Here is a 13,518-nt window from a genome sequence, read left to right as displayed (position 1 = left end):
GCCAAGTCAAAAAGAAACGACCCCATACATGCACCACCACTTCTTTCATGTCAAATAATATCACCCTTTGAATAAAGAATTTATCAAAATCAGTTTCACTAATTTAAATGTTCTGCATTCACCTTATCCATACAATTCACAAGCAAAGGTTGTTAAGATTGTTAAGATGTCACCTCGAGCTTCTCCAAACCTTTGTTGCTTTCCCCTGCTCACATCCCAGTACACACACATGGCCTTTTCCAAGTACGGTTGGAAAACTTGACCACGTAGCATTTCAAATAGGGACGTCTATCATTTTGAAAGATGGAATTTGCTTTGAAGCGTGCTCCCCAAGAATGGGGAAGGAAAGTAGAGAGATCAATGGGCAATATTACCAGAGCTGATACTCCGAGTCAGCTGCCGAGCTTCAATTGTCTGCTTCAGTTTAACTGCTGGATTGCCACTCAATCACACTTGCACTTTTTTTTTGAAAAAGTGACAACTGCATTGGATCGTGAAGAAAAATGAAAAAAAACTGCCATTTTGTTAAGCGAATTGCATCATTCTGTTTAGACCAGGACAATGCAGTGAGGCTCAACCTAGCCTCTAAGTGCATCTTCGATCAAGTTAAAATGACTAGTGTCCAACTGATAGAAGCAACACTTACTGATAGTTTGATTTGAACTCCAAACATTAAAGGAATATAAGGAACGATCAATCATTTCTAACTTTACAGTTATGTCCAAATAAGATGAAACATCACAATCTTGTTAAGACATGTTCAACTCTAGGAAGACTGATGCCCTTAAAAGTTTATTGCCAGAGTTGAATTTAAGTGGAAATAATGTTTAAGAGGAGATACTTCTGGTTCAAAGTATATCTGCAATGTTTAGCAAAGTGCTGTACAACACCCCCCTCCAAAAAAAACTAAACTTTAAAATTCATCAGATTGAAACTTCCAAGCTGTTCTTTTGAGGTTCACAGGCCACAGCAGAGCTTCTCCGTTGGAAAGTATAGACTAAACATGGAAAGACACAATGCTTGTTGGGTTGCTTTGCTGCCCTCTTTGGGAGAAGTGTTTTGCTTGGATCTAAATGTGTTTACACCCCCATGAGTCAAATTAAATAAACACGTCCTTTGGTTATCAACAAACTACTGAATACTGTGTCACCTATGCAACTGAGAATAGAAAAGGGGATCAGTGTTGTAATTTTTAAATAGGTAATCACTCCTTTTCTCTGCCTAGCTATTTCAATAAAGCATGAAAAGAATTATTTGGAGACATAATTTCTGTTTGTTCATTTGGCCAAGTCTAGAGTTAGTATTGAAATTCAATATAAAAGCCCACAGGTGAATAAACACAAACAGAACAGAGAGAAATGAAAGCCAGAGTAATGAAAAATGTAAGCTATAATTGTATAATAGCAGAAACAATAAATAATTCAAACTAAAGACTTTTCAGATGCTTTTAGTACCATCACCTTTTCCAGTAGTTCAATGTTGCTTTAGGAATAGTTTGCTTTTAGCAATCCACTTGAAATGGGGCAAAATCTCTGATGACTGAAGGATATAGCTGAATAATCTAGGAAATTAGTCTTATGTCAATCCCTGATGTTCCACGATATGGATGTGAAATTATAGGGAGCTTCAGTGTTCATATCTCAAAAGGAAAGGAATGAAATAGAGGTTTGCGAAGGGTCAAGTCTTGATCACAGCTTATATGGTGTAAAAAAACAGGGCATTCAGTCCATGGCAGCACCAATATTCCATTTGAGCCTCTTCCAATTTTTGCTCGTTAAATTCTACCAGTGTTGTCCTCCTCCCTCATATGCTTGTCCAGCCTCACTATATTATTAGCCTCAACCACTCCCAGTGGTAGCCACATTCCATATTCTCAACACTGAGGAGGGAAAGGAATAGAATACATTCTTCTGAATTCCCAATTGGATTCCTTTGTGTCTATTTTATAACTATGGCATCTAGACTCTTGACAAATAGAAACACCCTTTTCTGTCATTACTTTAACAAAATCATCATTTTTAAAATCTCTTTTAGGTTACCCCTCGGCCTTCTTTTCCCAAAACAATGTTTATCCTTTCCTGATATGTAATATCTTTACACTTCTGATATTCTTTTTTTTTCTGGCACCTCTATATCCTTTCTATAATATGGTGACCAGAACTGCGCTTAGCATCCCAAATATTGATATGGCTTAGCATAACTTCCCTACCTTTCAACTCTCTCCCCCCCAGAATTTGGAGGAGGAAAAACCATGTATGAGGGTAGAAAAGTCTGGTAAACCTATGACACCATTTAATGATCAGTACATTTGTCTTCAGATCCCTTTAGTCCTCTACCCCACCTAGACTTGACCACTTATGTTTTGGTAGGAAGTACATACACAGATATATTTGTCCATTCTACAATACCTTCCTGTATTCTGTTGTAGTCCTTCTCATCACTATCCCCACAAAATGTTTGTATCATATGCAAATTTAGAAATTATGTTGTCCAGATTGTTACAGAGCAGTGAACAAAGCAGTGTCCCAGCACTGATCCTTTTACTCCCAATCTGCTTTGTCTCAAATCCAGCAGGCAACTCATTCTGCTACTTGTTCCAATTCTGCAGCCTTGTTCATTTCTCCATTTGTGGTATGTAATCTAAATTTGAAAACCTACATAAATTACATCAACTATATTACCATTCATGGAGTCAGAGATATAGCATGGGAACAGGACCTTCAGCCCACCGAGTCCACACTGACCATTAGCCACCCATTTTACACCAATCCTACCCTGATCTATTTTATTCTCCCAACATTCCCCCCAGATTCTCCCAATCTTTTGTACACTAGAGATAATTCAGTGGCCAGTTAACCCACCAAACCACACTTTTTTTTTTGGGGGGGGGGGGGGGGGGGAGGGGATGTGGAGCAAACAAGAGCAGTCAGAGGAAACCCACACAGTCATAGTGAGAATGTGCAAACTCCACCGGAGGTCAAGATCAAGCAGGTTGCTGGAGCTGCAAGGCAGCAGCTCTTACGGCTGTGCCAGTATGTTGCCCATTAGAGTGTCAACAGTGGTCTATGCTCATCTTTCCAAAAGAAAGAAGTTTGATCTAGCAAGAATTGGGTGAGAGTTGACACTGGAGTTACCACTATGTTAACCTCACACCACAAAGTTAGTGAAACTAGATTGTTAGACTTAAAAATCAGACAAAGACAACTGTAAGGCAATAATGTTTATTTAATTACACAAACTTACATTCCACAGAAATATAGTACTATCAGTAATAGAGCAATAAATTTTATAATTTACCCCACTGCAACTGATTGAACAATTTCTCAAAGCATTTTTAGCAGCTGATCAAAAAAATGATTAAAGTATAATTTTAAGTCTGCACAACAACATAGTAATTTCACAGGACAAGATGCTTTGCCAAGTATCTGTATGACAAACAAAATAAAAACCATAACCAGCAGCTACTAGGTTAAACCATTTAACGCTCACTCACAATGTTTCAATGAACTGCCCGTCACCGTGTTGCCTAACTCACGACACCAATCAGAACCAAAATCTATTCTGATTCCCAGAGCTCCCTTCATTCTCTCACTATCTTGTGCTTTTTTTTTTCCATTCTTGCATCTGACCTACCCCTTCACCTCCAATAATTCAATGCTTCAGATTTGATTGTCCTCTGTTGATTTGTTACTTTCTTCCTTCTCCCCAAAGATATCCATTAGTTGATCCTTCACAGGCTATGAAGAATCATTTTTAACAAGGCAAAAAACTGCTTGGTCTTGACAATATTATTAATCTGCTGAATAATACAGAGCACACTGGAAAATTATACAAAAGAGAAATTATTGTAACATGAAGACTGGAGTCACATTTTCATTGCTACCTTAAACTCAACTGTTAAAAACACATCTAACTGCTGTCTTTTAGTTTATAGAACTGACTGGAAGGGTTGAGAGATGTTGAGCAATTAAACATTGTGTAAGCTCTGCCTTAAGAGCAACAAACTGTGACATTCCGTCCCTTTACCCCACTAACCCAGTGGCACTGCTTTCCTTTATCCGGCAATATACCACTAACAGTGCCCATCCTGCCACCCACATCATACTTGGGAGAACCAAAGAATGACCATTGTGTAGGTTGAGTCAACAGCAGAAGCCAAGAGTATGGATATTCACTTGGATCCTTCCTCACTGATGAAGTCAATGCACGGCTTAAGACAAGACAAGCTTGAGATAAAACAGGTGGTTAACTCGAGTGACAAAAGGAATGTGGCTTCTGCATTAATCAGGCTGAACAATGTCAAACTGCAGTCTCCTTTCAGTTTCCACATTCACATCCTAAGAAGTCAGATGCTTTGAGGGGAACAAATTTGCCTTGATAGGGATCATATTTGATTTCCTTCAGGAAAAGCTGACATGCCTGCTTTGGTTATAATACTGGTAAACTGAGTAAAAGTGCTAAGAACAGAGAGCAATTTGAAACCCCTTCCTATGTTGCGAATAAAGAAATTGCCAAGTTCTGTGCTTCAGGCTAGACACGGATTTCCTATCTAAGCTTGCCATTTGGACTTGAAGACCTATCCACGTAGTTCAACCAAAACTACAGGAAACCTTAACAAAACTATCAGAATGCACAAAGATTAATGACTATACAACACCCCACCTTCCTGTCAATGAAGAGAGAATGGGTTGGATCAATCGTTAGCTTTTACTCTCCATCTTCCCATTATAAACACAAGTACGCTGTGAAGACAAGTGCAGGCGCAAGGCCACATGTGGAGTCTCCAACTTGCCAGGGATTTGTGAAATCAGTATGCTTGAAGAGGATAATGCGCAGTAACAGCTGGTGGTGCTGAAATTGAAACTGCAGCTACAATTTTACTGGTTTATTGATTAATTGGAATTTGTGGGCTACTTTGGACAAAAAAAAGTTTATTGTAACATTTTACACTAAAACTTTGATTTTGACAGAGAGGTTAAAACCAAAGGCACAACAAATTATCCAGAAGCAATTTAAAGTTGTCAATACAAGTGCAAGATGAATTGAAAACAATTTTCCCCTCTCCTCTTTCAATTAAAAGTTTTTCTTTGTGCATGCCTCTTTCAAGCACTTTTTGCAACAGTACTCTAGTAGGCCATATACAGGTGTCTTCTAATACCTCAATGATCTCTCCTCGGGGGGTAGGTGAAGATTAGTATTTCATAGCTCGTGGAAAATATTAGGCATGGACGGGTATCGTCAGTCTCCAGAGATGAACTGGAACTGCATATAGACCAGATGGGACTGCAATTAAATACTTCAAAAATAAAAAAAAATTGGAACTTACCAACTTGATAATTAAAAGTATGTTGTTGGTAATTGGTAGGCTTTTCCACAGCCAATAAATGAGACTGTTTACAGTACTGAAACAACTTAAATGGGTCCTTCATTTCAAAGTAAGTTTTCTTAAAAACTCAAACACATACGAAATCAATACCTCACCACCCAGATTAAGTATTCACACGTTCTCTGTCTGGACCACACTAATCTTTCAATTTCATTGTCAGCCCATTGATTCCTGCTAAGTTCACTTCTGTATTTACTGCTTCTGCACCCTCAAGGATAAATTGAGCACAAATCACTGTCAGGTTGAAGCATCGGACAAAGGCATGTATATTTGATGATGGTGCTATAGACAGCATTGCGAAAAAAGGAGCCAAGAGTTGGTTTCAAGTGACGAGAGAGAAAGATCGTCAGAATACATATTGAGATTCTATAAGCAAAGCAATAAATTAAAAATAGGAAACAAACTGGTACTTAGTGAAAAGTGAAACGGCAGAATTTCCAGTCTCCAAAACATTACATCACATCGGGTGAATCAATCATCAAGCTCTAGGCAATGGACATCTGTGAACCCACTATTCACAGAGTGAGAAAGGGTCAAAGCTGCAGAAAGATTAAATGGAAGCAAGCAAACAGATTGATCTGGGACCTTACTTATCCAAAAGGCATGTGGATATTCAAACATTCCCGATTCAAATAAATGAGTCTTGAAAACCCATTTTGTGACTGTGGCATTAACTTTTCAATACTTTAGAGTAAAAGTTGAGGAACCTTGTTAACTAGCTACTAAGCAATCTGGTAATGTAGCTTGAAACTGCATTTTATTCCAAAGCATCAATGTTCACCTGTCTCATTGACAGCTAGAATGGGCCCAATTCACATTTTGTGCAATAGGCACACATCTATCTTAAGCTTGCGTAATAATTAACAGTTTTATCTGCACAGCAAAAGGAGCACTTCAAGGATATGCAAGAATCTTCATTCTAATATCTCAAGCGGAATTTAAAAATCAGGCTCAAAAGTAAACTGCATCACACTACATCACACCTGCTCAACTACTTTGTTCTTTTCTTTCATACAATCAACAATAATTTTGGAAGTTATAAAATTAGAATTAGAGAAACATGATATTTTTATTCTTAGCATTTCTGAAATAAGTTAATTATAATCTTGCAATATATATATATATATATATTATAAACACACTTTTATTTTGCTACAGAAACATCACTGCAGATCTCAGGAACTGCTTCAACAAGGTTAAGGTGCAATGTAGAGACTAAACAAGTGCTGAGGGCAGCATGTGTTAAGAAATTATATGAAGGGTGCAAATTGCAAGGAGTGGCTCCATTGGGGAAGTGAAAGCTACACAAGCTGCAGACTGTTTCAGCTGTTCAGAAGTTCTAGAATGCCCAGAACAATGATCCCAGTGCCATACCAGTGGCAGCTCCTGCCACCACACCTAGTGCCAGGTCTCCATCATCACGTCGCCGGTCTTGAATGATAACATGATTGGTTGCTGGGGGGTAAGGACCTGTGGGTTATGAATGTGAGAAGTTAATCTATGAAGTGAACATCCCTTTGACTTTTAAAAGCAACAACTTGCTCTTACATTGCGCCTTAAACATTGGAATGTAATTGGCAAAAATTGAAACCGAGACACTTAGGCAAATCTAGCCACCCAAATCCAGGGTGCAGAAGCCAAATGAGATCAGCTCTCTGCATCCAGACCATTTGACTATGGGCAGCCAGGGAACATCCAGACAAATTGTTGATGGCAAAAAGTACATCAACTTCAAATGCTGTAAATTGGTCAATGTTTATTATTGTCACATGTATAGAGGTACAGTGAAAAACCTTGTTTTGAATGCCATCCATACAGATCATTTCATCACATTAGTATATTAATGTATCATACAAGAGGTCTTCAATAAGGAATGCTCCCTTTTGAACACATCTGAATCAGTCTCCTCTGCTACCTCTGGCAGAGCAGATCAGTGAACGATCATAAAGAGCAGTGAATTGGAGAGAATTTTAAATCTGTTTATTTTAAGTTCTGGAATTTAAGTAAAATGAACTATGGAAGGGCATCTCAGACCCATGAAGTTCATATCTTGTAGCATGTGGGAACCACAGGAAGCTTCCAGGTACAGGAAATGTTGTCAGCTGCAAGAGCTCAAGTTCTGGGCTGTACAGTTTAAACAACGGCTGAAGTCACTGCAGTCTTTCTGCAAAGTTGAGCATGTTGTGGATAGCATGCTTCAGGAAATGTTTACCCTATAAAGGGCATGCAGATGGAGGGGGAGTTGATGACAGTCAGGCAGACAAACAGCAAACAGGCAACAGGCAGGTAATTCAGGAGTCTCCCAAGGGTATCTTGTTCTATAACCAGTATAAAGTTCTGAATACAGATAGGTTAAGAGGGCTCCTTTTGGGAGTGCAGCCTTTTGGTTAGCACCATAGGTGACTCTGCTCTACAGGGGGAGGGAGGGAAAAGTCAAAAGAGCAATCGCTGTAGGGGATTTTATATTTAGGGGAACAGAGAGACAACTCTGTGATGACAAGTGTGATTCCAGGTTGAAGTTGGTATATTGTACGCAGACTTCTAAAAGTCATTTCATGAGGTGCCACATAATATGCCTGTCATCAGGATTGAAGGGCACAAAAGAGCCTGTGGCCGATGGGTAGAAAGTTATCCAAGTAACAAAAAACATTAGTGGAAAGTTGCTGTTCAGACTGCAGGGAAATGTATAGTATGGTTTCCCAGGAGCTCATATGAGGATCAATGTTTTTCTAAATATATTTTAATAACTTGGACTTTATAGCAGAACACATTTTTCAAATGTACATGAAACACAATACCTAACATCTACTAAACAGCAAGGGGAAAACAACAGATCAGGCTGATAAAGATGGGCTGAGTGCACACTCACATGCCAAAACTTAACACAGAAAAATGCAAAAATTTAAATGGCTGGTTGAATTTTCATGCCTGGTGGGAAGAACAAGGAGAGGCAATATAATCAGCAATAACTGCTGCAGACTCCATATGACAGGCATGAAAATTCAACTAGCCATTTAAATGCAGATGCTCAAGGAGACAGAACAGAAAAGTGCGTGGGGATGAGAAATAACCATTAAGCCAACATTAAGATGGACAAATTAGAAAATTTGATTAGTCTGGGACCTTTCTGAATTTGCCTAGGCACAAGCTTGATCTGAAAAGTACCTCCAATTGTGCTTCAAATTATGTGGGAAGCTGACATCTTGTAATGATGAGAAGTGGTTTTGACTTTGTAAATTGGCAGACATAAATGTAGAGGAAAATGATGTCAACCTCTCCCTGCCAATTATGCTGAAATGACATCTTACAACCAAACACCTGTCTCTCATCTTCAAGGATTTCTTTTCTTCCCCAAAAGAAAAACCAAGCATCAATTCTGAAGGAATGTAACAGTGCCTGATACACCACTGGTGGCAAGCTATTTGGTCACAGCTTGTTGCGCAGATAATACAGCTCATGCATTTGCATTATTTTACCAGCATTTAAAAACGTTGGGAGTTTAACTCTAGGCTAATATGCAGTCAATAAAATAAATGGCTCCTCTTTCAGTACAAGTTACCATATTGATACCACGTTGACAATAAAACCATTTATAGCTTGATAGGTGAACAGATAGCAATGGTCATGCTCAGCTCTAGGTTAACATTGGGTACACTATGGAGATAGTAAAGAAGATATATTTTGAAAAATATATGATTAGAGAGAAAATAAGACAATGACAATGGCTTAACTTGAGAAAGGACAAATGGAATGGATACATTTTCCAAATAACTTTGGTTTTTAAAAGCAAGGTAAACAGGGATAGCCAGATACGCTGCTAACCCACTACTTCCTGTAACACTGGAAGCACTAAAATCTAAAAGTACTCTTCTTGGTATTGAATGAAACAATTCTAGTGAACCATGGTTTTTGAACTTGTCATTTCTCATTGTTGTGTGAAGAAATGGGAGCACAACATCAGGGACTGCTGCTGCACTAAGTAATATGCTGGCTTTCCTTTGGAAAAGTTCTGTCACATTTGTATTACCTGAGAGAGGAAGCAAAACTTCTCAACATCACACCATCTGCATACAGCAGCCTGCCTGTAAATGTACCATGTTGTGCAAAGCCCTCCTACCCGGGTGACACCTCAGTGATCTGAAGACATCTCACCAGCCCTGATAAATTGCACAGGTTTAGATGCAAGTTGGCTCTCAGCTTACAATGAAGTGGCAGCTTTGAAAGATTCCTCCTGGCATTATCAGCAGTGCTTTTACCAATGTAAATTTTAAGCATTTGAGGACATACTGATCTAGTTGACTGCTGCAAGTGAATATCCAGTACTCTCAAAATTCACAATCTCATTTTTGTTGCCATTTTCAACAAAATATTTAGACAAGTTTTCCCAAACCTGATTAATGTCAAAAAAACAAGCAGAGCATCTGAGACAGGTGGAGTAGGAACTCTGAATTGCACTATCAACCACTTCTGGCAGGGTAGAGTCCAGCTTTAATAACGAAGCTTCATTTTGTTTAAAATTTCAAAAGGGTGCTGCATGAGAAATGGAGATGGCATGGGTGTGTGCACGCTCTGCAGTAAAATTTTATTAATGTAAGTGTGCTTGGCTGGAAAAGGTTGGGACGTACTTATCTTGGTGTAAGGAAAGACATAAATTAGCCAGAAGTCATTTCTGATTCCTCCTTAGTATGTAAGGAGTAGTGTGTAACACAAAATGGTGGTTGTAAGACAAAATGGTGTCAGCTCAGAATGTGGGAATGTTTTGAGAACTTACGGGAGTACAGATGCACAGCCTTGAGAGCAGATAAGAATGACAAGCGTGTATTCCTTCAGACCTACCGGCTCTGTTTCTAAGTTGTGTCTAGGCCAAAGGTCGCAAGTGATAAGGTGATACAGGCTGGTACCACTAAGGAATGGAAAAGTACTGGGGTAAAAGTTATATTAAGTTTTTGAAGGGTATAAAAAGCAGCACCTGCTTTGTGCAAATTGGAATCTTCCCTTAGGCTGGGTCACGACCTGTGCTGAGACAGAGAGAAGGCCGCGTGAATGGCAGTCAGACACCAGAGGTTCCCTCCATCATGAGATAGATCACTTCATTGATTGGTTAAGTATTGTTTTGCTTCCTTCTGTATTTTGTTAAGTATTCTATCTTTCTGTAATTTATTCTTTATATAGCTCCAACAAAGTAGTTTCTATAATCTTTAACACATACATCATGCCTCCTTTGTTTGTAAATACCTCTTGCTGCTGAATTAGGAAAGAACAAGGAATGAAATTGAAAATATTTTCATTACACTAGGGTAAATTCAAATATGGCCTTGATTGCAACAGTGGCTCAGCTTCCAGGATTAACCAGTTATATAAACAGTATGATAAATTAATTGTGGATCCAATGGTAATCTACATGCCATTGGGTTCAAGAATTTAATTTGGGTTTTATGAGGTATATGGACTATTGTCTCCATAATCTTATTTACATGCTCAAAATCAACATGCACAAGGACCATTCTATTTTAGCAAGGAGAAAAGTTTAGTTTAATGGGTGCATTCCATAAATGGTAAATCCCTCTCTAACTTACCCATTTTCCTTACAGCAAGGTGGCGATGTTGGTGTATCTAGTCTAACCTGGCTCACAGAGCAATCCCATTCCCCCACTCATTTTCCCTGCAACCTATTCTCCCCCCACATTCCACTACTCACCTTACACAGTAGGGGCAATTTAAAGTGGCCAACCCGCAGATCCTTGGAATGTGGGAGGAAACTGGAGCAGCCCAGAAAAGTCACATGATCAGAGGGAGAAAATGCAAACTCCATGCGGACTGTACCAGAGATCGACCCATTGAACCCAGGTTGCTGGAGCTGTGGGGTAGCAGTTCTACCACTTGCACCCATGTGCCACTAGAGAAACTAGTGCATCACCTCTAAAATGTAGACCAGCTGCATGGTAATTACAAGCACATGTGCAAGTTCCATCTGGAAAACGCCACGATCTAGAGCACTTGGGGGAGGTGCTTGAAGAACCCCATTGCATTGAATGATCTTTGATAATGAGATCAAGGCAAGCATAGAACGAGTACAAAATGTCACAAAAGCATGTTGCTTTGGTGTTATGAAAATAATCAATGTTCAATAGACAATTATTGAGGTAAAGCTGAGCTGATGCATCACAAGATTGTGTAGGCAGTGGGACTGTTAGTTAGCAATGCAAGTAAGTCGGGATTGTTCACCTTACAGCAGCGAGGGTTAAGGGAAGATTTTAGAGATATTCAAAAATTTCATCCACTGTACTAAATGGTGTAATGAGGCCAAAAACTATAACTGTTTCCATTGACAAGTGGGTTATATATAAATGACTGAAGAGAAGGGAAGACAAGGAGGCAAAACAAAACCCCTCAAGCAAGAGGTTGCAGTGATATAGAATTCCTTGAAGGACATGGACTTAAATGCACTTTCTAAAACGGATTGGATAAAAGCTTGGAAAAGATTTTAAAAACAGGCAGAATGGATGGGAAAGTGATTAACTGGCCAACTCCATGATGATGGGCTGAAGGGACTCAAAATGAAAACAAGCATTTTAAATTAGTACTAGTAATTGTGACAGAAAGCTACCCTGACTAACCAAGGCAGCATTAGCAAATACCCCGAGAAATGAGGTACAGAGGTTAATGGATTGTTGTGTCAGCATTTCTCCAAAAATAGATGCTCTCCGTGATAATTTCATACTGGCAGTTACATGACACATTTGTCAATGCAAAACCGATTCAACCCAGGTGGGAAAGATCTAGCCTAGTGCAAGTCCTGCACGAGAATGCAAACAAAATCAAGGATACTTTAGAAAGTCATGCCACAGCATGGTGGGGGGGGGGGGGGGAGAAAAATCATTTGGATAATTATTATCTGATACAGTTTTCAAAAAGCAGTCCCAAATTCAGCAATGATTAGCAGATGCTTAGCACACATAAACAAATCTCCTCTAACTCTGAGAACAGTTGTTATCCATTAATCATTTTCACATTGACCCAACAATGCCAAGTCTTTGTAAAATAATGAACCGCCCATGATTCAAGGTCAGCTAACAAATGCAAGTTCATTTTTCCCATAAGATGAATTTAGAGTTTCAAAACTAGCTTAACACTGCCACCATCTGGCCCGACAATGCCAAAACTGAATAAGACAGGTACATCATTTCAACTTCTCCAAAATGTTCCTTGCCTGCAAACACTGGCAGAGAGGTGCCTCCAGAGCTCGTTTACAACAAGCATATTTTATGGACCAACAATATGTACCCAAGGAAGGTTAATTACACACACGACTTCTGTATCAACTTCTAAACTCAAGTGATTACAATCAAACCCAACTATCACCCTGACCAATTCCTTTCACTTCATCAGTAATTGAAAACAGTTAAATTGTGGGAATCTGTTATCTGAGACTTGAAGTTAGAAACTATCTTTTTCTGCTTCCCAATTTCAATCCAGTCAAAAATGATCAAAGTTCTACTCAACATAATGGCTTTATATCCACGGTCCAATGAAATTATAATATGCTACAAACAAGCCAATAATGTAATGAATGCAAATGTTCAATGTCAAATGATAAGACATTTTGTTAATGGAGTTTAATGTGTAATGTAGCATGCCCTACTGCATCTCGTGGTACATTCTGCAACTTTGAGGCCTGGTTGTGAAGTTCTCTCTAATTATCAGAATCAGTGAAGCAAAGCTGCCTGGGTTCTGCTTGTGTCCACATGCCTGGGCTTTAGTGCCAACATCCTCCCTGCTGATACTTCAGGCAAAATGCAGATGAGGAGAGCCTCATTGTACACTCTAATCTCTTTTTGGGGCAACACAGTACTCCATAATCCAGAGGATGGCCAGAGAATATAGTCAGCTAAAGAATAAAGATTAAGCAATTGCCCCGATTTTGTCCTCACTCAGGCTGGCAAAACAATTGGCAGAGGGGCAAGCAGCAACCATGTGACCTGTCAGAGTTCCTGAAATTATCACATGGGGAAGCGAACAGCAGCAGGAAATTCACCAGCAATTAAAGCACATTTCAACTAACTACCAAGAGTAACCTGACAAAGCTTTTTTTCCTAAAACTCAGATGTCACAAAGTGTTATACTGAATGATG

The 13,518-nt window shown here is 39.1% G+C and overlaps 1 protein-coding gene across 2 annotated transcripts in view; it reads right to left on the bottom strand.

The window, feature by feature from the left end:
- Positions 1-3,207: 3,207 nt before the first annotated feature.
- LOC127571686 (pleckstrin homology domain-containing family B member 2-like) overlaps positions 3,208-13,518 on the bottom strand; it is a 31,178-nt gene continuing 20,867 nt past the window's right edge. For both annotated transcript variants that reach the window (XM_052018291.1, XM_052018289.1), the window contains exon 8: positions 3,208-6,856. In XM_052018291.1, coding sequence (XP_051874251.1) covers positions 6,726-6,856 — 131 coding nt within the window. In that variant the 3' untranslated portion in view covers positions 3,208-6,725. The remainder of the gene's footprint in view (positions 6,857-13,518) is intronic.

This window comes from Pristis pectinata, chromosome 6, assembly GCF_009764475.1.
Source record: "Pristis pectinata isolate sPriPec2 chromosome 6, sPriPec2.1.pri, whole genome shotgun sequence".
In the NCBI taxonomy this organism is placed as follows: domain Eukaryota; kingdom Metazoa; phylum Chordata; class Chondrichthyes; order Rhinopristiformes; family Pristidae; genus Pristis; species Pristis pectinata.
The sequence above is the reverse complement of the archived record's forward strand: the minus strand, read 5'-3'. Positions and strand labels throughout refer to the sequence as shown.